Raw genomic sequence first — 24,149 nt, forward strand, 5'->3', positions numbered from 1 at the left:
ACTGGACTTCTTGTAGCCAGAACAAAACCTGACGCTACTGGGGAAGAAAAAAAAAAAACAACAATAATAAAAAGAAGCACCCTCTTTTGATTGCTTGAGACTTGCCACTGAATACAAAATCTGGACTAAAGCAATCAGATGTAAGAGAAGCAATGAAAAATTATTCCCCAACACTACCATTGGGTGGCAGGGCCAGCTCCAGTGCCCAATTTAATTTTGGAAATGTGCAATTAAATTTACAAGAATAATAACTCAGTACTTTAAGAATTACACTACAAGTCATTTTGACTGTATCTAAAACCAGGGCATGAAAAATTTAAGTTTTTCACCTCTACAACTAGCCCACAACCAACTGCTCTTGGGAGCTTCAAGACTGTGGTCCAACTGGCATAACCAGTGAAGTTTTGTCACAAACTGCATCCTCTAGATTGCTGAATTATGTCTCTAAAAAGACCAAGAAAACCAAATTTCAAAATGCTTTGATGATTGTGCCAGGTTTCAATAGAAAAGGTATCCACAGTAAAGGTGTATGTGCCTTTACACCTGTATGAATGTCCTTTTCAACCAATACCACCAGCACTGCAACCTTTGCAGAGCATCACATTTCAGTTGCAAATTCTGTGACTGGCAGATGGATCCAGAAGTGTTAGCCCTGCGTGTATGGGTAAAACAAGCCTTTCTCTAATGCTCTATGGCAAGACTATACTGAATGTCGTTTATTTGGTGCAGGCAGAATATTCTTGGTGAAGTGGCATGTCTCATAATTGATCACAACACAAAACCACCATCACAAGCATCTCTCGAGGCAAGGAGTCATAGTACGGGTGATTTTCCAAAACTTATCACAGGAGAAACCAAATAAAACCATGGTATGTCCTGGATCTGGAAGCCTGTCACTACACAATGGAGAATTTAAGCAGAGTTTCCTGGGAACAGTGGAGTCCTAGCCTAGGGGTGTGAGAACTGCCACCACCAGACGTGATGAACGTACAAAATCGATGCTGTCACGCAGCCCAAGCCCACCAACTCTCCTAAGGCAGCGCTGCCAGCGCGGCCTCGGCCCCCCTTCGCTGCGTGGGGGATGCTGCAAAGCCCGCCCACGGCAGCAGGACCGCGCCGGGCCGTGCCATCCTTCCACACCCAGGGACCAGCTGTTCCCGCAGCGGATCCCCGCGGTGTCCGGAGCCGCCCTGCCCCTCCCGCTCCCGCCCCGCGCCTGCATCCCCTCACTAGGCACTCAGGGCCGCCCGGCCCCGGCCAGTGCCGGCCGCTCCCCGCCGGGCCCGGCACAGCCCAGCTCGGCCCGGCTCGGCTCGGCTCGGCCCGGCCCGGCCCAGCCCAGCCCAGTCCCCTCCCCTGTCTGCAGCGGGTGGCGGCGGGAGAAGGGCGGCGGCGCCGTCACGTGAGGCCCTGCCTGCGCTCGGCTCCCCGCGCAGCCCCGCCGCCGCCAGCCCGGCCCGAGCCCCGCCGCCGCCTCGCCTCGCCTCGCCTCGCCTCAGCTCGCCTCGGCTCCTCCGGCGCTCCCATGCCCAGCAGCGAAGCGGTGCCGCTGGGGCTGGGCGCCTGCCGCAGGTCGGGGGCGCTGGGCGGGATGCTGTCGCTGGTGGCGCGGCTGCTGGAGTGGCTGCGCTCGCTGTTCTGGAAGGAGGAGATGGAGCTGACCCTGGTGGGGCTGCAGTACTCGGGCAAGACCACGCTGCTCACCGTGCTGGCGGTACGCGGCCCCCGGCCCGGGGCAGGGCGGTGCGGTCCGGTCCGGTGTGGAGCCCACCGGCGGGCAGGGCCGCGGGGCTGCGGCGGGCGCGGCCGCCCGGCGGGGCTGGAGGGGCCGCCCGCCCGCCCGGGGCCGCCGCCCCGCCGCCTTTCCCCCGGCAACAAGTGCGGGCTTCGCTGCTGCGGTGATGCCACCGCCTGCCGTGAGGTCCCGCGGCGATGCGGAGGGATGCGGAGGGAGGGAGGGACGAAGCGGGGCCGGGCGGGAGAGAGCAGGAGGCAGCTTTTGCATCGTTTGCAACCTCGAGAATTTCACAGCAGGAAGCTAAGGTGTGTGTGAGTGTTTTCAGAGGGAGGAGGAAGCTGGGTCTGGCTGCGCAGTGCCCATCTTGGAGCAGATTTGTGGGCATGGGCTCTTGCCGTGGTTCAGGCTGGCTTTCCATGTTCCGTGTATCCCAGAATAATACGCCGTGCGTCCCTGAAGGCCGCGAGTTGTCCCTTACTGAATTCTCTCCTCCCAGCAGTTGCAGCAGTACTAATGCCTCCCACAAATCCTCCATAGTTCTTCCCCAGCATTCAAGTCTGATTCCAGCATTCTGTTCCCCCTCTGATGATGGCCTTGCAGCCTCTCTAATGCTGACACCTACCATGACATTTTCTCTTTTGTCACCATGCTGAAATACATTTCTCCTCTTTGTTTGCTGTGCCCTCCAAACTGCATTTGTGTCCATCCCAAAGATTTGCTTTCCATCAGAGGATGGAAATAAATATGTATGTATGTTATATTTGCTTACTACTAATCATGAAGCTTAGTGAAGCATTTCTGCAAGGTGGTATCTCTTGTGAGGTGTATCGCAGCTTCAGCTACTGAGATGAAAATTTCTAGATGTTCTAAAGTCCTTATCGTGGAAAGCTAAAACCCAAACTGGGAGGTACATGGGTTAAAGTCAGAGAGATTGAGTCAATGAAAATCTGAGTATATGACATCTGTTACTTGTTTTTGAATATGATTATGGATTAAAGGAAAAATAAGAGATTATGCATTATTGTGAATGAAGAAGTGGAGAGAGAGCAGGAGAAAAAAGAATGGTGAGTGCTCAGTGAAAGTGTGTTTTGGGTGACATCAGCAATCAGTGGAATACACCTGTAGCTGATATTTTAGTTGGTTTGTCAGGCACTCAGGTAATCTTGTTGAGATAGGCCTCGGTGCATTTTATGCCCATTGGAAGTGTTCATTTCCCAAGAGAGGGCCTTGCTGAGGAGTGGGAAAAAGGCATGACAAATTACATTGCTTCGTGGATTGTTTTCATGAACAGAGCAAAGAAGAACACAGCATTTCAGAGACTTCAGTAGTGTGCGGTGCCAGACTTTGTAAGTGTCCACTCCCTTGTACTGTTCCACCAATGGAATGGCACCGTAGGCGTTTGTCTCTGGGATGTTCTCTTCAACACCAGAGCTCTCCTGTTACTGCAGGTCTGATTTTCCCTGCAAATGTTATTTCTTAAGAGTATTCTACAAGGCATTCATGTTTTGTGACTTAGGGAGGGTCACACACTGCAGGTTTTGTAGATTTTGGATCCTCCAGTCTGGAGATGATGTGCCATGATAATCACCGAAGAAAAGTGGTTGGAGAATTTTGAAAAAAAATTAGGATAAGGCTAACTAATGTTGTACATAATAACTATATATTTAATAACTATAAACTAATAAACTTATATTAATAATAGTTTTCTCTTGAGTACCGTTGACATGCGAAGGGCAAATAGACTGGGGACTCTGAATACGTGGCTAGAGTGTGACGATGAAAATAGCTGTTGCAAAATAGTGGCTACTTAAAATGCAAGCTACACTGGATAGAGAAAAAACATTGGAAATTACAATTTTTTTCACATTGCAAGAGCACTCAAAGATCCTATCATGGTAAGACTGAATATACACCCTTTGAGACAGTCTGCTCTTCAGAGTTTGAGCCATATTTAGTCCTTAGTTACCAACGGAAACCTTGGATAAAGTCACTGCCTTGTACTGTGAATGTGCATTAATATAATAGAGTAGAATTTGGTCTGTGGTTGTCAGTATGGTAGGGGGTAATTACAGTGTTCATTATCAGTTCAATATTCAGAAACTTTTAGAGGACATTACAAACTTCATAGCATCAGTTCTTTTTCATTTGTGTCAGGAGGTAATCTGTTTTTTATTGAAATAGACAATAAAATTTTTTGCACTTCTTAAATATTCACAAAAATAGGCAATTTTAGGTCATGTAAACCTTCCTTAGCAAGCACAGTAGTACAGACTTTTTACTTTATGGTGGTCAGGTCATTACAACACAGTAAACAGCTCTTGGACTAACGTGTAGTCCAAGAGTTGAAGCTATTCCGTTCTTTTCTTCACTATGTGGGAAAATAAAAAACCTGTAGACATAATATTTTCTTTGTATCTGATTCCATTCAACCAGAATGTGGAATTTTTAGAGGAAAAAACTGAAGACCAATGAAGAGGATGATAATTCTTTACATTCTATCCGCAGTATTAGAGGAGTTATGGTGGTTTGGTTTCTTTATTTATTTTTTGTCTTCCAGTTTAGCATATTACATGTGGTGTATAATTTGCTGACAAAAGTAGAATTCTGACTTTTTACAGCCCCTTGAGTCAGCTGGCTGGTTTTCCAGGCATTCCTGTCCTTGAGTAATGATGCTACATTTTCAGTGTTTGTGTTCATGTGTGTTTATATATCAGTCCTCCACAAATATAGGTACTACATATTTTTTAAAAAATCACATAATTATAGAATCATTAAGATTGGAAAAGAACTCAAACATCATAAAGTCCAACATTTGGCCAAACACCACCCTGTCAACTAAGCCATAGCACAAAGTGCCACATCCAGTCCATTCCTGAATGCTTCCAGGGATGGTGACCACCATTTTCCTGGGCAGACCAGTACCTGATACACAAGAGGGTTTGCTGGTGGGGTTTGTCTTACTACATCCAGCTAAAAACTTCTGTCAGTGCTGGGTATGTATATCTGTATGAAACTGCAAGGGCTTTTGTTTTCACTTTTTTTTCCTATTGCTGTTGAAAAGTTACTGAAGCAGGGAAGAAAAAAAAAAAAAAGACAAAAGATGTATAGTATAGAATTTAGCAAGAAGATTCCCGTAAGTAAGGTTGAACAAAAAACTGATGGAAGTTGTTTCTTTCCTGGTGGATCTAATTCCAAAATCTTGTGAGACAATCATGTAACTCAAAAGTTATACAGCTTTTAAAGTCCCTGATTAAAAACTGTTAACCTTTAACTGTAAATGCAAACTGGTGGCAGAGTGTGTTCTCACTCCACCACAAACAGGAAAGAGAAAAGTTTCAAAAATTGTACAGGTCCCGGGAATAGCTGTGGAAGGAAGACGGGGAGACACTTTGCTGTTCCAGTGCACCCTCAAGCTCTGATCCTCCATTTCTCAGATAAGAGGGAACTCATGGAACATGACTGCATCCTGCCTTGTCCATATACCCATATTTTCGTCCAAAAAAACCCAAACAACCTGGGGCACATCAGTTTGTAGGTAAATATAGGCAGATAGATGCGGAAGGGCAGTAGCAGACCCAGAAGGTGCTGCTTTCCTTGCTGGATGATTGGAAAACCAGGATTGCTGTGTCCTGTTTCAGAGAGCGCCTGGGCCTCTGTATGGACATAAGTAATGGACTGCCTGTGTTACTGTATCATGTCCAGGAGACACAATAGCTTGTTAATGATCCATTTTCAAAGGGAAGAATGAGTGATGAGTTTCCTACTCAGATCTGAGTTCTCTCTTTATCCTCAAAAGGTGTCTTCTGTAGTGTGTAGAAGTCTGTAAGATTCCCATTGGTTTGATGAGAAGTGTCTCTGTTGTGAAAATATTTCTCTGAACTGGGGGAGGAGGAAGCACTTTTGTGCTGGGGGTTTGTGTTTGGTGTTTATGGTACACTTCAGTTAGCACCTTGTACTTCTCTGTCTTAATTGCATTCTCTTAGCTCTGCAGCATGATTCCTCTGCTGTCACCTACACAGAAGGAGCAAGTCCGCACATAGTTCTCTCTGCATGGGAAGTCTTTCACTGTTTTTATATTTGGAGTTAAACTACTGATAACAGGAGAGCGAAGCTACAGGAAAAATCATTGTGTAGCCAGTTTTATAATACTTTATCATATTGAGGGTAGAACTAGGTGACCTTTGAAGGTTTCTTTCAACTCAAATCATCTACAGTTCTGTATTTTGGCTTTGCTGACAAAGGATCAGATAAAGAATTGTCTGAAGTCTCGTGGTTTCTGGGGTGATCTTTGTTGCTGAAGAGAATAAAAGATCGTTTAAAGGGACTGAAATGAACAGTCTTCCATGATGTGACAATGCAGTAATTGAAGTGCTGGCCAGTGCTCTTGCTGAAAATGAATGTGATAATTTGCAGTATTGTAAAATAACACTTTTTAGATTGAAAATGAGAACCTTTCTTGTACGTATCAACTGTTTTATAATAAATATAATTTTGATTTTATATTCTAGTCGGGGCAGTTCACAGAAGATATGATTCCTACAGTAGGCTTCAATATGAGAAAAATAACAAAAGGCAATGTTACCATAAAGGTAGGTGTGCATGTTTGAATTGGTACAGAATGAATAAATAATAGAGTAATTTCAACTGGAAATATGAAAGACAGGAAATTTCTTTTAAGATTATAGGGTCCCTTATCTGTTTTTCTAGCTCCACGCTAACTTTTTTTTAAAGCAATAGTAATATATTTCTCTGTTATATTAATCTGTTTGATTTCATTGTATTCCATGCCAGGCAGAAGCTTTGTTGCACTTTTTTGATTTAGGAAGGTCATAAAATGTGGGGATACTGAGGTCACTGAGTTGGAGTGTATCTATCTTCTCTCTTCCCCTTCTCCCCTCCTCCCACTTCTGAGTGAAATCTGGAGCAACTTGACTCCTGACTTGGGTATCTCAGTGGAGAATGTGGTTTAGCTCACACGTTAGCTATGCTGAAATAGAACATCTAGTTTAATTCAGTTATCAGAGAGCCATCTCTTACAGCTGTAGAGACACATAGGCATCAAAATAGAGATAAATCACTCTGATAGCAGTAAGGCACTGTGTGTTGTTTGATTATGAAGGGAGCTTGGTTGATTAGTCTTGATGAAATTCACAACTTCTAGCTGAATCAAGGGAATCTAGATTTTTGTCTTTATCTTGACTTTTCCCTCCTTTTCCATAATATGTAAGTTCTTTTCTCCCTCAGTTCTATAGTTACTCTTCCTCTGGTTTGGTATGACTCCTAAACCACTGATGAAGTTCCAGAGGTGCCACAGTCAATAAAAAAGTTACTGCATTCAACCATAGTTGACAAATAATCCACAGGAATAGGAATTTCCTGTTGTTTTTTTTTCTTTTGCACAGAAGCAGTGAGGCCATGATTGATAGAAAACATAGGCATAGTTGAAGGGGTGTACTGATGCTGCTGCAGAATTGTCAGATGTAGAAGAAAATAGAAAAGTTGTTGATGGTTCATTAAACCAGGCAAAAATCTTTTACTAGTAAGCAGTCGTCAAGATAAAGTATTTTTTTGAGCCAGGATAGTTCAAGCAGGAGCTGACCAGGGTTGTCTGAGCAAATGATGTTGGAAGATTAAGTTGTGCAGAGAGGGTGTGGGTAAGTTGCTGTGGAACTGTGCCTTGTTTTACTCTTCAAGTTCAAAAGTAATTTTATATATAGTTGCTATAATAGAACTTTTAAGAGTAAGGAGATAATGGTAACATAATTAATTATGTTTATTAGTTTCAAAAACCATACTTAATTTGGAAGCCAGTCTGCATAGGATGGTATCTTGACTCATTCTCACAGTCTCTCTGCTACAACAGCATTCAGTGCAAGGAATGGGTAATATGACTCTTAGATGCTTATTTCCTTAAAAGTTTGTCAGGATAAACTACTTGAATGCCACTATTCCTGTATCTAGGTAGGTTATTGCTTGATAAGTTTTCCAAAATTATTTTACTTTGAGAAAAATGACATAATCTTGTAATAAGTTGATGACTCAAGAATGATGAGCCGGTGCCTCTTGCTAGAAACCTTTTATGAGCTATACAAAACAGGTAACCCTTCTCATAGAAATATTATGATAGTCAACTGTCAGCTATTAAAATTAGTGGATAAAGTGTTGTTTTACTAAACCCATGAAGTTCTTTAAACATGACAGGAATGATGTTTATATTTTATACTAAGCAAAACCTGACATTGTGTCTAACCTTTTTTGAAGGTTTCAGGGGACACTGCAAAACAGAATCAATTAAACTTACTATAAAGTTGAAGCTGAGAAGTCATCTGGGTCAAAAAGTCATCAAGTGAAAAATTTGCGTTCTAGAAGTATTAAGATTGATCACTTTTGGAAAAGTAAATTGCAAACCCAGCAATTAGGTGATACTAATCCTTTATCTGTTTTTTGCTCTATTTTGAGGTAGGCCACTAAGAAGGAAGTACTGTTTTAGTGCAGTGTCGCTGCCTGGTTTCTTTACTTCAGTTCCATCTGCAGATTTCATACAATTCCAGAAGGCAGAAGGAACTGAAACTCATGGTCTTCTTTCCTTTCTTCTGATTTTGGCAGTCATTTCCAAAAGCTGGTAGATTTATTTTCATTTTTAGTCTGCAATATTAATGTGTAAATGTATGGTCACTGGCATGCATGTTTGTATGCATATTTATCTGAACCACACTGAAAGAAAAACACTGATTATTTACTCAAACCAGAACATTTTGTAGTAAGATGCCAGTTTCAGATGTTCTTGAATTGAAGCTAAACCTGTTTAGAAATGTAAGGCTGTCTGCTTTAACCATGAATTATCAAATTTTGACTTATCAATATGTTTAATAACTGGTCACCTGTTATTTCCAAGAAGAGAAGGCAATAAAGGAAGGATTTTACCACACAGTGTTTGAAATCTAAGCAAGGAGCTTTATATTTTGAGGTTGTGGTTGAGGTATTCAAGTACAGGATGATTTCTAGCATCAAAGTATTTTATGAACTACAGTGTAGGGATCTGCTAGAACTATTCTATTAGCTAGAACTAGAAGTCCATTACAAAACCGATGGCTATCTTTTTTTTCCCCTGTCAAAAATATCTGACTGAATTGAGATTTTAATTCCAAGCAAGTTTTGCTGCTTGGTGAGTAATTTGATTTTCACAGTTTTCCACTTTTTGGATCTGCTTAGTATTAGCAGTCCTTTTGCTTAAGTGAGATTTACTGTTCAACAAGCTAGACAGCAATTAATAAAATTTACTTTAACAAGCCAAATTTCAAGAATCTCAGAAGACTTGAATCGTGAACTGGTATTTAAAGTGATTGGGAACCTCCAGCTAAGCAGCCTTTGGTTCTTGCAGTGCTGGTCTTAGAACAGTCTCAGTTAAAAGGAAATAGAGCACCACAGACGTGTGCACACAGATAATGCCACAGATTCATTTCCCTTCCTCTTGCATTTGTTTTTCTTAAAATAGCATGGCCAGGCAGATTCTGCACTTCCCGGCCATAGTGGTCCGGAGGGAGTGGAGAGCACATGCTCAGGGGGCTGGAGCTGGCAGGGTGGGCTGTGGTCACCCCGGCTGTCACCGCTAGATGCCGGTGTCCCTCCACCACACCCTGCACAGCCTGGCTGCGGGAGAGCAAGGCTGAGATTCTTGCTGCTTGCACTTTGCTGTGATGTGGCAGAGAGGAAGGAGAAGGATGTGCATTCCTCTGCCAGCTTCCTTTGTTGCAGCACTCCTGCTCTGGACAGTAGTGTTTTTAGGTCTCTATGCATCCTCGTAGAAGCAGAATCCTCCTGCTTTGTAATGCTTCCTCCTGCTATTCAGGTTATCTTACCTGTCATATCGTCATTTCAAATGTCATGCTGTAATACAAGCCTGTGTGTGTGCTCAGAGTGGAGCTCCAGCAGTGTTTCAGCACTTACTGGCTATTCTATATGACTTGGATCACTCTGAAGAAGCTGTGCTGTGTCTGGCCTGATTTCAAGTCAAAGTGGTTATTTCTGTAAAAAAATACTTTTTTCTGGATGTCCCAGTGTTTAATGGTAGTTGTCCCTAAGGAAGAGCTGTACTGGTGGTTCAGAAGGGCTGTGATCCACAGCAGGAAGCCCTGTTACTAGTGCTAAATCCCAGGGGTTGTTTAGTGTGTTCATTAGTGACCTGGGTGGTGGGACAGAGTGCACTTTCAACAAGTTTGCTGGTAGTCCAAAACTGGGAAGAGTGGCTGGTGCAGCAGAGGGTTCTGCTGCCATCCAGAAGGACCTTGGCAGGCTAGAGAAATGTACTGGTAGGACCCTTAGGAAGTTAAAGAAGTACAAGGACTTTGCTTTTGTGTTTAAAATCCACCTGTTGATCCTTCTAGCACTGTATTTTTTGTCTCTGATAAAATGGCAAATAGCCCCTGATGACTTGGAAGTACTCCCTCCCATTAAAATGCCTCCGTGCTTGTCAAGAGTTGAAGATAATTTGTGAACATTAGTGTTGCAAGTCTATTTCCAGTTCTTCAGTGAAAATATTATGATTAAATTATGAACATTGAAATGTGCATATAGCTTTTTTATTTTCTCTGATGTGATTAAAATGCCTAAATGTTATGTTTAAAAGTTGGACTTCATCACCAGTGAGGAGGGAGAACAGAGTTCTTTAAAGGGCCAAGACTGATTTCAAAGAACATACTGTTCTGAGAAATATTACCTGCAGAAAATGTAACCATGCTGCACTTTTTTTTTTTTTTTTTACTCTAAGAGAAACTATGAAGGCATTTCCAATATATATAATAATAATTAGTAAGTATTCTAAAGTAGTTAGATATTCTAACTTCCATATTAAGTTACATGGCTGGTAGGCACTACAGGTCAGGCTGTGTAGATTTGTATATACAGGACAATTTATTAAAAAGTTTATTAGGTTTTTTATTCTTCTGTTTATTAGGCAAAAAAAGATGGATATTTTTGGTTGAAGATTCCAGTCTAGAATAGGTGATTGTTTAGGATGTGTCCCTCATGATCTTAGCCATGTGGTGAGTAACCCACTCTGAGCCAGTTGTCTGATCTTGCTGGGGAGCAGTGGGTGCTTTGCAAGAATGCTTCACCAGGTAGGCAAGGTGGGTGAAAGAAACAGAACAATTTCATGCTGTTGGTGCCCTCTGAGCACTTCAGTAGCCAAAGAGAAATTTTGGTCACCTGGATTAAAGGCCTAAATTTGAGGTGATGGAAGTTGTCCCATGCTTTCCAGTTGCTCCCTATTACACGCTGAGTTGTCTGTGAATGCGATGACTGCTCTGTGTGTGTGAGCTCATTGGTCACATCTTACACTTCTCATGTACACTGTGGTGGTGGATGTTACTGGTGCTGCCTTATTCTGTCCAAATACTGCTCTCTGCTTAACGAATTCCTCAACTGTTTGTTTAGGTTAGGTTTTATGGATAATACTTTCTGCTTCCAAGAGGAAAGATACATTTCTGAGTTCCAGTATTTGTAGTGTTGGATTCATCTTGCAGGTTAAGATGTCTGCATGTAGACAGCTATATGAATGCAGTGAGGCTTAAGCTCTTCTAATAATAGTCAGAGGAGCTGTAGTCAGTGCTGTCAAGCCTACAGCATAATTCTGTCATCCTAAACAAGATATTACATCTGATCAGCTGAAAGGCTGTCTAGACTTTGCTGACTACTGTGAGATTGTAGGTACTGAACCCACACACTGACAGCAAGATAGAAATTTGTCATTGTATTCTCTGTCCACAAGAAATCTCCTACCCAGCATGTCTGAAAAAAGCCATGTAACATGACATCTAGAAAACACTCTTCCTGCAACTTTCTCATGAGCCATCAAGCCTTCCCACAATGTGAGCTAATTTGAAGAAGCACAGCTAGAGTGTTAATGAACTTTCCTGTAACTGAAAGCTTTAAAAAATCTTTGAACCTATTCATGTGCATTTTTGCTCAACTGTCATGATAGAGCTCTGTGCAAAAGAAAAGGATCTGCTCCTTAAACACAGCTAATAGCTAATAGTGGTCTTAAGATGGAACCTTAGATCCTCCTGAAAAAATTGGAAAGAGATAAATCCAAAGTTTCCTCTTTTAGAAGAATTCGATATGTCTCAGATAAGTACATGGTAAACAGTGGTTCCATCCTGGTGATCTAGTTTACAGATTAAAACATTGCACTAATTAATGACAGTGTAGACCTGCAAGCACAATAAGAGTTACTACACTATAGAAATAGATAGGAATTAATAAAACAGATCAAAATGCAGTACCAATAAGATACGTGTCTTTGAGATTGAGCCTGAGCAACAAATCCTTGAGGTATTAATCTCCTGTGAGGCAATGGTACCAGGTATCAAAGAAACTTTCTCTCAGTTTAGTCATTCTGTAATCTTTTGCTGATTCTTAAAATCACAATTTTATCAACTGGGGTAAAATTACCTTTTAAATATTATGAAACTTTTATTCCTGAGGGGCCAGTAAAAGCCATGGGAGAAATTTGAAGACTAGCCTCTTTTTAAAAACAACCAGACCAAGTAAACTTCTTTTTATAGCTAGCTGTATGTTCAGCTGTTAAGGTTTAGTCTCCTGCCTATCCCCATTCATACCCAGAACATTTAACCTGTGTATTAAATACTGGGATGCAAAAATAGTTGATATACAAAACATGCAAGGCTCATGCAAGAGAAGTTCTTTAACACTTAGACCTCTCCCCTTTCCTTCCTAGGTACCTCTTGTATTCTCACAGTTCTGTCTGTTCATTTGTGTACTGTGAAAATGGTTTGGTGCAGCAATTTGTGTTTTGAATTAAGTAGTTAACTCTTTCATTGGCTATTCAATGTAATAAAGAGTATTAGAAAGTTATTATTGAAACCATTTTGATTTCAGGAAAGAGGTAAGGATTTTTTAAATTTAATGCATTTTTTTTTCATATTTCACAGAATTATTACTATATTGATGTAAAATTGGTTCTAAAGCACTTTTAAAAATACCTAGTCTATATGGTGTCCTTCATGTTGTACTTTAATGAATAGCTGTAAGCCTGATTAGGGAAACTGACTGGAAATGACTTATCTTTCCATTGTTTCAAGGTGACTTTTTCTCCTAATGAGAGTAATCTTGTTCTGCAGTGCAGTTTAATACTGCAAGATATCAGGCAAGGACAAACACAGGATTTTTTATCTTCTATTACTTATTTCGTGATTAGTCCATGCTACATCATCTTGTAAATTTTCATGGCTATCAGCATTCCAAAAATCTAACCTGACTACTAGCCTGCCCTATCATCTTTCCCTTTTCTTTTTCTTCCTCTGGTTTACCAAGAAGATAATATAGATTCTTTTTCAAGACACACAGATGTGCACCAGATGGCTTTGGATAGTTTCAAGGTCTTGATGAGTTATTGGAGTAATTAGTGTTGGTGTAAGTTTTGTCACCTAACCATAATGCTGAATACTCATTACATTCAAGCTTTTAAAGTGTAAAGGTTTATTTTGCTAAGACCTTTGATACAGCGCTTCAAAAGTCAGTACAGATATTAATTGATACCCACTTCATGGTCAGAAGCTCTTTCATGTGTAAAATTTTTTGATCTTATTCAGGGGATCAAAAAGCACTCTACATTTAGGTGATACAATAATTTTATGTTGGAAGTAGTGTTAAGATATCAATCAGGGGATGATTTTTAATGGTGAATTGGGAAATACTTCTTTCTAAAATACGAATATAAGATACTGAAAATGATATAGAAATTGATACATAAAAATGATTTGCAGGCTGTGAAATTATAAAATAGTGGACATTAATTGAAAAAGGCCTTATCCCATGGGTCTGTGAAGCCTTGCTCTTTTGTGAAAAGCTTTGTTGCCATAGAAGGCTTAATTTGGATTTATAGTGTAATTGTGAGGACGACTCTTAAAAAAATTTGTTGCTGTGTATATATTACTTCCAAATTTAGTTTCTTCTGTAATATATATGCCTCCTAGATCTGGTATACAGTATATATTGTTTTGATAGCTAAATCTGCTTAAAATAAGAAATAATTACTTCTCTTTGTCCTTGGCAGAGGAACAAATCCATTACTTTTATTTTTCAGTGTTCATCACTCTTAATCTGTGTGTCACTTGTAACACAACTGTCTTTGGATGTAGCTGTAACAGATACATTATCATGTAGCCCTGACCTGCATGATGTATATAGGTTACCTGGTACTTTGATCTGAGAAACAGTTTTGAAACAAGATACTGTCATCCACCAAAAATACCAATTTTTTTTGAAAGAATAGCTAACTCTACAGAAAAATAGTGTGTAAATGTTTTAAAAAAATTAGGAATTCCATGGGGTTGCTGGGCCTTAGTACCATGTGTAAGTATTTATAGGATTTGAGCTTTTGTAATATAATAAGCAGAATTAGAGCTTTCTTTCTTGAAGAAACATTACTTAATCACTTCAGGCCTACCTATACTACTGTTTCCTTTCTGGTTCTGATTAATTAATCCATGTGTCTTTTAAAGCACATTTGTTGAACCAGTGGGAGAACTGTGGAGGTGTTGGAACTCCTTGGAGTGGGGAGTATCATCCCTTATGTGGATTCAGTCTGCTCTCTGATCAACTCTTTGTTTATTTACTATCTGTCTTTATCCTGTTGAAAATCTGATACCTTCTTAACTCAGGTCTCCCTAGCCACATTAAATATTAACCTGCATAACTATTTTGTACAATGATAATACTCTTTTTTGTTTTGAGACTGTGCATTTGCAATAATTCACTTCAGTATCTGAGTAAGACTTTTCTTTCAGTGAGTGGGAAAGGGTAACATTCTGCAAAAGAGCATTTGGTGCTTTTAGTGTCACAGGCCTGACATATTCTCCTCCATTAGCTAGAAGGGGCCAAGAAGGCCTTTTAATAAAATTTTGGAATTGGCAATGCAGCCTGCATGCTGCATGTAAGAGTTAATTTATTCTGTTGGGTTAGGGCTATGTAATTCAAAAGTATTTTGAGGCTGGAGTGTTCTTACCTTTTCAGGTGTGGGACATTGGAGGACAGCCAAGGTTTCGAAGCATGTGGGAGCGTTATTGCAGAGGGGTCAATGCAGTTGTGTAAGTTTTCTTTTGCATGTCCATAGAAAATGTACTTTGTAATATATATTATTATATAATTAGGTATTGCATTATATTATACATGAAGAAAATAGATTTTTTTTTCTGCCCGCCTCCATCACATAAGAAGACCCAATACAATAAAAGTAGTGTGTTTTGCCCGTGCAGCAACCCAGACATGTAAGTAATTGCATACTCCAGGCCATTTTTTCCCCACAGGCTGTATTTAACAGCCCAAATCTCTTATCTTCTTATATCAATATCTTCCTATATCAATAAATGCAGGGCTTATAAAACTTGGGATTTTTCTAATGCTCTTGTCAATATCAACATGTTTGTCACATTTCAGATGTTTTGATGCAAATTTCTGCAGGAAATGGTCAATACCATAAATAATTATTCTTTGTTGCAGTTACATGGTGGATGCAGCAGACTTAGAAAAAGTAGAAGCTTCAAAGAATGAGCTTCACAGTTTGATAGATAAGCCACAATTGCATGGAATTCCAGTAAGTATTTTCATTATTATTCTTGCCTGAATGTTGACAGTGTGGCCTAAATCCTCCTGAGTTGGTTTCTCTGGTCTCTTAAAAATACTAGGTTATATATGATGCAGCCTTGATGCATTGAGCACTCTTAGAAAAATTACTGTGATTTTTTTTCATAGCACTCAGCAACTTAGGAGTGCTGCTTTGTGTTTGTACATTTTCTTGTCTAATGGTCAGAAAAGATTTCGAAAAATTGTGTTTTCACATGTGGCATTATCAGACAGTAATTACTTCCAGTCAGTCCCTTGTTGGCTGGGTTTCAGCCAGTGACCCAGGAATGTTTCTGGCAGTTATCTTAGGGCATGTGAGATCAGTATTTCTGCAGGTGGGCAGACAGTAACATCAGGTAGTGTCCTCTGCCTCCAGAGATTGAGTAGGAGCTTTCTTTATTTGTCCTGACTTTTTCTTGACTTAGTATTTCAAACTAAATTGTGTGGAAAAAATGCAAATATGCATCTGTTCTCCAGTTGGAAGTGTCAAAGAATAGTGTATTCAGCTGAAATTCTAATGAGAAATATGAAGATGGAGACTAATGTTATTTATTTAAACGTAATCTGCCAATTTAGGAATCCATCAGGTTGTCACTGGTCTTTATGTTGATGTCACCAAACAAGAGTTCATACCTTGATTATAAGAAAGAAAACAGTCCTACATACAAATGAGGAAGAAGTTACAACTTGATGGCTCTTCCTTGGCCCCATTTTTTGTAAGCAGTAATTTAGACACTTGGCCACTACAAGTAATCAAAGTTACGTGAGGGTGAGTGGACGGTGTAAGGACTTAAAGAATGTACTTGAAGTGTGTCAAAACACTGTCAAAGCCACAGAAGAAACTTCCCATAAGACATGCCACCACAGCAGGAATTTGAGATAAGCACAGATGCCGCAGCAGGCAGGAGCTAATTCCAGCCTAATGGAGCTGAAGGTTTACTTAGCATCTGAACATGCTACATATCTGGATGTTGCTACCATGGCAAACTGTGGGAAAGGAAGTGTTTGTACACATGCCATCAGTTATGGGAATGGCATCTACACCCCATGGATACCTGGGACTTGGCCTGTATAAAAATGGTACCTCCAGCATGCAGTCAGTCTTCCTCTCTCTCTCCCTCCTTTCCTCCCACTATTCTCAAAGGAGAGTTTTTCAAGTGATTCACCATCTTTTTTATGAGGTTTGCTCTTCTTGTTGTGATTTTATATGTTAATTATCTATTGAACAAATCCTACAGAAATCAACAGTTATGCTGTTCATGGGGAGTGACATTGCCTGTCCTTTGCACTCTCTTTGCATGCTCTTTTGCTTCTCACTTTTCCTTGCTGAAACGATTGGTCTCATATCTTCAGTAGTATTTAATTAAGTTCCTTGCCTCTTATATGTTATAATATCACATTCCGAATGCCCAGGCTGACCCACGCAGTAATTTCCAAGATGCAGTGACGTATTTTTTACTTACTTTTATTTCATATGTAGTAATTAGTATTGAACTTCCTTCAATTTATTGTGCTCCGGATTTGGCAGTATAGATTTTAGAGCAGCTTTATTAATCTGGACTCTAAATTACTGCAAGTAATGAGTTTAATGTGTTCCAAATTCATGGGATATAGTGGGACAGTCTGAGAATTGTAGCACATCTGGAAAACAATGATGCAATTATAACTAGAAAAACCTTCCATTGCTTACTTTATGTTAGAATGTGCTCAACCCATTTATCTGACCTTCATTTATACTTGAAGCCTTAAATAGGAGCTCCAAAGTTCCAGCATCTATTCAGTAAATTTTCTGCATTTCTGGGACTTAATTCCTAATGGCTGCCTTTCAGATTTCTACCATGGTTGCTCAAATTGGACAGAGAGGTGGCTGGTGCTTAGGTGATACTTGGTTCAGAGGCTGAGCTGTTCAGTGCATCAGTGTTAAGAAACAAGGGAGCAAAAAAGCATAGAGAGAATTTTGTCTGGGTCTTTTGATTAACATCAGTCTGGTCCTCTGAGCTGAATATCCTTTGGTGGCTTGAGTGCACCCGATGTGTGCTGCCTTCCACATTTCTTTGCATTTAATCTGACACCATCCTGTAATGCCACCCAGAATGGAGGGATTCACTTCCAGAGAAGACTTTTGATACTAGCACGCCCAGAAATAATTTGATCCAGTTTTCAGAGGGTATGCATCTAGCATCTGGTCCTGACTAGGAGCAGGATTTCCATGATGTTCCCACAGTCATTGGTCATTTTGAATATGTCCTCTGTTACATTCTAAATAGCTGCAAGATCCAGAATAATGCCATCAAAAAGTTACAGAAAAAAATAAAATTTCATTGCTCCTGGATTTAATAGGTATATGAATTATTTCTTTCAGGTGTTAGTTCTTGGAAATAAACGAGACCTCCCAGGTGCACTGGATGAGAAGCAGTTAATTGAGAAATTGTAAGTAGCTGGCTTTTGTTAAATGCTGAGACACTGTGAAGTTTGATATGTAAGTCAAATGATTGGTAGTCTATGACAATAACTGGCTATAAAAGATGCTATTTTGCATTCTCAGATATTCCACTTCAAGCTCTGCTGCTGCCTGATGTAGTGATCTAGGCTGATAACTGACCACAGTAGATTTGAATCTCTCTTGATTGTTGTTTCATTGTGCAAAGTTATTTCAGATAATCCTCTTTTCCCATCACTGAGGAGAGAGCTGCTAGGGGTAGTGAAAGGCTCATTTTGACTTCTCGCAGTACAATGCAGTGTCAATTTAATGCTTGAATGGCATTAGAACAGAACCATATCAATCTAGTGTTGGTAAATTTAGGCAAATCAAATGGTATTTTTGCCATATTTATGCCAAAGCATAACTTAGGGATTACGGAAACTAAGAGATGGATGCATAGTAAATGTAATTGTGAAGAAATACACAATTTTGTAAAAATTACCAGTATAACACTAATTTTGTAAAATAGGATTCACAAGTCACATAATTTTAATTAGTAGAAAGTGAAGTTTTGCTATAGTAAGGGTGATCCAAAGACAGGGCTACTAAACAGGGCTCACAGAATGGCTGAGGTTGGAAGGAACCTTGAAGTCATCTACCTGCTTTTGCAGAGACTTTTGCCCGTTGAAGCTGATTGCTCTGGACCATGTCCAGACAGCTTTTGAATGTCTCTGAGAAAAAAGACTGCAGCCTCTCTGGGCAGCCTTTGCTAGTGCTTGGTCACTCTCAGAGGTAAAAAGTGTTTCTGTGTGTTCAGAGAGAGCTTCCTGTGTTTCAGTTCATGGCTCTTGTCCCATCACTGAGCTGCATCTTCTTTACAGGCTCCCTTCAGAGTTTTGTATATGTTAATAAGAAGTTCCTTAAGCCTTTTCTTCTCTAGGCTAAACTGTCCCCTCTTCAGCCTTTCTTAGTCTGTGAGTTGCTCATTATTTTAGTTGTTCTTTATTGGACCCTCTTCCATAGGTTCATATCCCTCTTGTACTGATGGTCCACAGCTGGTCAGGTACAGCCTTACTGGTGCTGAGTAAAAGGGAAAGATCACCTTCAGCCTGCTGGCAGCACTCCTAATGCACCCCAGAATGCCATTAGCATTTTTACCACACTGCTTGATCGTGTTCAACCTGGTGACCTGCCAAGACTCCCAGGTCCTTTTCTGCAAAGCTGCTTTTCCAGACAGTTGGCATCTGACATGTCCTGGTGCCTAGGGTTGTTTCTTCCCAGGTGCAGGACTTTGCACTTTCCTTTGCTGAACTGCATGAGGTCCCCTGCTAGCTCTTTTCTCCAGCTTGTGGAGGTCTTTCTGGGTGGCGGCATGACCCTCTGGTGTATCAGCCACTCCTCCCAGTTTTCTGTCATCAGCAAATTGTGCTTTGCAACAAATAAAGATGCAGAACAGGATTGGACCAGTATTGGTTCTGGTGTACGCTGGTAGTCGCTGAGTTCCAGCTTGCCTTCATGCCACTGATCACCCAGTGTTCAGCCTGTCTTCAGTCCACCTTGCCACTTGTGCATCCAACCCATACTTCCTCACCTTGTCTGTGTGGATATTATGGAAGGCACTGTCAAAGCCTTAATCAAGTCAAGGTGCACAATATCTGTTGCTCTCCTGTCATCTACCAAACTGTAGATTTCATTGTAGGAGGTTATTGAGTTGGTCAAACATTATTTCCCTTGTGTGAATCCATGCTGACTACTCTTGTCTGTCACATGCCTGGGAATAGTTTCTAAGATTAGTTGCATCATCACCTTCCCAGGAATCAAGGTGGGGCTGACTGTCATGTACTTCCCTAGATCCTCCTTTTTCTAAAGAATGATATTTACCTTTCTGTGCTCTTAGGCACCTCTCCCAGTCAACATGGTTGTTCAAAGTGGCCTCACAATGACATCAGCCACTTCCTTTATCACTTGTAGGTGCTTCCCACCAGGGCTGATGGACTTCTCCATATCAAGTCGGCTTATTTATTCCCTGATCAGATCCTCTTCCATCAAGGGTACCACTTCTTTGCTATTAGTCATGATCTCTGGGGCCTGGGGTTTCTGAAGGCTAATATTGTTAGCAAAGGCAGCATTTTCATGTCCTGGGTAACCAGGTCCCATGTCTCATTGAGCAGTGGGTGCACATTTTCTCCTGTCTTCCATTTGTCACTTTCTAGTTTTCTTCGACATCCCTCAGGAGATCCAACTTCATCTGGGCCTTGGCTGACCTGCCAGTGTCTCTGCATTCTTGGACAATGTTTCTGTATTCCTCTCAGGCTACCTGTCTCTGCTTCAACCTTCTGTATGCTTCCTTTTAATGACTGGATTTTGCCAAGAGCTTATTGTTAATCTACTTAATGTATTTTGGCTTTTTTTTCCAGGATAGTTAGGATAGGTTATTCTTAGAATTTGGAGATGAACTTTGAATATTAACTGGCTTTCTTTAGCCGTTCTTTGCTACAGGGCCTAACTACATGGGACTTTTCCAAGCAGATCCCTGAAGAGGCCAGGTTTAGTTCTCTTCTTTACTGCTCATGTATGGTCTTCAGACTTCTCAGTGCGTTTACTTCCCACCTGCTTCAGGAAATTTTTTGGTGCATGTCTGTGTCAATTGTGTGAGGATAAGTAAATGAAAAAACAACAAAGTGTTCAGGAGCTCTGAGAGGGGTTGGAGAATTCCCAGAAAGAAGTTGATTAAGGATCAGTTTCTTCCTTCCTTCAGTAGGATGTATCAGATGTGATATATTAAGTATGATATAGTAAACATCCTGAAGATAAATGGTGTGATCATTTGAGCACTGATATTTTATTATGATTTACTGGATAAAAAAACTCAGAATTCTAAGTGAAAAGAGTAAAAGATGAATGATAAGACATGGGTAATACTTGGTTGCGACCACAGAACATTATTTTTAGCTTATGGATTTCTGTGGGTTTTTTTCTCACTAGTACGCTGACCTAATAAGAAATTAAAATTTTTGTGAAATGACTTTATAACCTTTTAATCCTTATAGTTTAAGAAATGTGTGGTTTTCTGTGTGCAGTGGCATATTTTAAGAATTTAACATCTGAGAATAGAATTGAACCTACTGAGTAAAAAGCAGAAAACATAATTTAATGGAAATTTCTGTTCTGAGTGTTTATGGGGTTATAACAGTACTTACTGTTTTTGTTTCTGTAGAAACCTTGCAGCTATTCAAGACAGAGAAATCTGTTGCTATTCTATTTCCTGTAAAGAGAAGGATAACATAGGTAAGCAGCTTCTAGTGTCATCAGTGTATGGTTTGTACTTTGGATCAGATCAGGTTTGAACATCTATCTCCACTACATTATTGAAGATCTCAATAGATTTCAATTTACATTGAACGATGCTTTGCAAATATTGTATGCCACTGTATTTGTTTCAACATAGAAATATATCTAATTAAGAAAAAAGCTTGTAGAAATATTTAGTTCCATGAGAAGTTAATTTGACAGGGATCATGGAAAAGTGTATTTAAAGCCTGGAGTAATTGAATCCTTTACAAGAAACCTGTGTTACTTTTGAAAAAAACAGTAGCTGTGTATGAAGGCCTTCCAGTTATTAGGTGATCCTAAAAAATGTTGATGATTTATTTCATACATGGTTTTATATGGTAAGCAGGTTTTATGAGCATGTGGCTGTTCCTGGAACTGAGGGATAGGTGCTTTTTCCAAGTGGAAATGCAATGAATGTATCCTGTAGTCAGTGAAGATCTATCCCCATGAACTTGTCTTCCATCTGCCTTTGCTTTTTGCCTTTTCTCTCTCTCCTATCTTCCACTTTCCTGTCCCTTTCCTCTGTCATTTTCTCCCACTCCCTTCCCTCCACAGGGCAGGAGGAAGGGATGAAGCTGGCAGCAGCAGCAATTGTCTGGGGGCATGCTGCCTCTGTGCCACCCTTCTCTGCATGCTGCTGAAAGAAGTGGTGCTGGATGGGATGGGATCTAGCTTGGCTAGATATTTATAGCTGCTCTGTGAGGAAATCAGACTTGATAGAAGAGCTGGGCAGCTCTGTAGGGACTGTGAGAGTGGGAATGGGAAGACAGCCACTTTCTCTCAGCAGCAGGGGAAATTTCCATCCTACACAGAGAGAACCAGGTAGTGGAGATGGTGAGGAGACTGTACTGTGGCACCTGGACTTCAGTGAGCTGGGGGAGAGTTCATCTGTGTGCAGAGATGTGTTAGGCAGCGAGGGCTTCTCCTGCAGGTGGTGTAGATGACTTGGGTATATTAGTTAGAAGGAGACCAGACCCATGTTTGCTGTAGCTTGGGGTGCAGTTGTTACCTCTGAGTGAGGGAGATGCACAGAAGGTGCTGCTGCACTGGGGAAGATTCGACTTCAGGAGATAAGGAAGTGAATGTGATTGAGGTTTTTGAAATGCTGTTCTTGATCCTCATCAAATTGGCAGGGCTGCAGTGCAGATTCTTAAAAGTGGGATTGTGACTGGAAACTAGTAAAAACAGCTTAATTTCTGGAAGACTCATGGAGAAAATCGATTTTGATCCCAGTCCATTTATCTGGATGCCTGGAGGAGAAAAGCATGCAGCAAAAAGCATGATAAAATTTGCATGAAAGAATGATCATTAATGCAGAACAGTATAGATCCCTTACTTGTAAAAGTTCTGGGAATAGTGACAAAAAAGGCTCAAATCCTAACTGAGACTTGGTCAGGTATCTTCCAGTGTAATGTTGTGCCTAGAAAGACTAGCCACGTTCTTGAATATTTGCCAAAAACAAAATAAAAAATGGGAGCCCACTGTGTATACCATTTCAGACTGTGGGCATTGTTGGAGCACCATGTGTTCGTTATTTGAGAAGACCTTGAGAAAAGAGGTTGGGTGAGAAGCTAGAGAGACCAAATGGCTGGAAAGTACCATAAATAAAGAAAGACTGTTATGCTAGCTTATTAAAGTGATGAAACTACTAGTCTGTTAAGGAGAAGACTGGCAGCTGACTTCTTCCTCCGTGTTTTTGACTGATATCAGTGCAGTTGAATGAGATGACACTGGCATTTCAGTGTGAACTGCAGCCTAGCTAACTGTTCTCATCAGGAGGTGTAGGTGTAAGTCTGCCAGTTACTGTGTCCTGAGAGACTGTGGAAGATAATTATAGCTATTAGTTTTGATATAAGTACAGTGGGTTGATCTTTTCTGCAGTCTCAGAGCCTAAGCTGGTCTGCAAGGATATTCATGGAGTGCTGTCTTGAACTTAAGACAAATATGGCAACAAATTTCACTTTGAGGGCTAGAGCTGCTGCTGCCCCCTGACATCCTTCCTGCCTTCCTGACAGATGTTACTGCCTTGAGGCAAAAAAATCTAATCTGCTCATGAATCAGTTTGTGAACTGCTGCAGTTTTCACCTCAGTGCATTGGATTGCATCAGGAGGGGTGCCAATTTCAGCTATCAAATTTTAGTCCAATGTTGCATGTCTTTCAGAGACCTTGGACTCCTACCACCTACCTAAATGGCTTCTTAATATATTGTCAGATGCTTGCCCTTCTCCTTCCTTCTGTTTGTGTATTTGCCTTTGTTCTCACTCAGCATTTCATTCTAGTCTGGATTTTACAGTTTGTTTTATGGTCATCTTAAATGTTTGCTTTTTCAACAGTTCCTTATCTATCTATGGCTTAGAGAACTTGTTGTCAGTCATTGTATTTGAAAAATACAAAATGCACATGATTTAAAAACATACAAAAATAAAAGGCCACCTGGAGGTTGACATTCTGAACTTCAGTTATGTGTGAATGACAACCTGTGGGTTTCTGGGTTTTGTTTGGTTGGGGTTTTTGTATGTGTATTAACCTGCTAGTGTTCTGTTGTGCTTCTACAGTCTGCAAACAGACTTGAGTTTTTAATTTTGTTTCATCTATCCCGGCAGACATAACATTACAATGGCTTATTCAGCACTCCAAATCACGAAACTGTTGAAGAAACTTTGCTGAAGATAACTCTTCCCCAGTCACTTTGACTCCTATCAGCTATACACACTGAAAAGATAAGGAATGCAACTGTCTACTACCAGGACTCACTGTGGTCATATTTGTTAACAGAAGTAAATCTGTCTTGTAACTTGTCTGTCTGTTTTGATTGGTTTGTTTTGTTTTTTGGTTTTTTTTTTTTTTTTTTTAATCCAGATATTTGTCTGCCTAGGTGAAATTCCTGAACGCCTTAATACAAGACTGGAAGAAATCAATAATTTTTTGAGATGAAATGTTTTGAGTTTATGCATGCAAATTGTCCAATACATAGTACTTTTTTTTCTAATTTGAAACTGAATAAATTGTGCAGT

General features: G+C 40.5%; 1 protein-coding gene across 2 annotated transcripts; it reads left to right on the forward strand.

The window, feature by feature from the left end:
• The first annotated feature begins 1,406 nt into the window (after window positions 1-1,406).
• Window positions 1,407-24,149, forward strand: LOC121355803 (ADP-ribosylation factor-like protein 8B). 2 transcript variants are annotated; one of them, XM_041471514.1, is made up of 7 exons: window positions 1,407-1,714; window positions 6,247-6,327; window positions 14,771-14,844; window positions 15,257-15,350; window positions 17,742-17,809; window positions 21,019-21,089; window positions 23,739-24,149. In XM_041471514.1, exons 1-7 carry the CDS (start codon window positions 1,526-1,528, stop codon window positions 23,786-23,788), a joined length of 627 nt encoding a protein of 208 aa, XP_041327448.1. In that variant the 5' UTR covers window positions 1,407-1,525; the 3' UTR covers window positions 23,789-24,149. The 2 variants fall into 2 exon arrangements, with proteins under 2 accessions (XP_041327448.1, XP_041327449.1); XM_041471515.1 differs by lacking the exon at window positions 21,019-21,089 and having other exon boundaries at window positions 1,444-1,714; window positions 23,739-23,802.

This window comes from Pyrgilauda ruficollis, unplaced genomic scaffold (assembly GCF_017590135.1).
Source record: "Pyrgilauda ruficollis isolate IOZ18807 unplaced genomic scaffold, ASM1759013v1 scaffold27, whole genome shotgun sequence".
Taxonomy (NCBI): domain Eukaryota; kingdom Metazoa; phylum Chordata; class Aves; order Passeriformes; family Passeridae; genus Pyrgilauda; species Pyrgilauda ruficollis.

Excerpts from the sequence above, each read along its gene's own strand:
- LOC121355803 (XM_041471514.1), top strand. The coding sequence starts at position 1,526 with ATGCCCAGCAGCGAAGCGGTGCCGCTGGGGCTGGGCGCCTGCCGCAGG. Across the intron at positions 1,715-6,246 it reads CGCTGCTCACCGTGCTGGCG|TCGGGGCAGTTCACAGAAGA; the intron begins GTACGCGGCCCC and ends TTTATATTCTAG. Across the intron at positions 21,090-23,738 it reads TAAAGAGAAGGATAACATAG|ACATAACATTACAATGGCTT; the intron begins GTAAGCAGCTTC and ends CTATCCCGGCAG.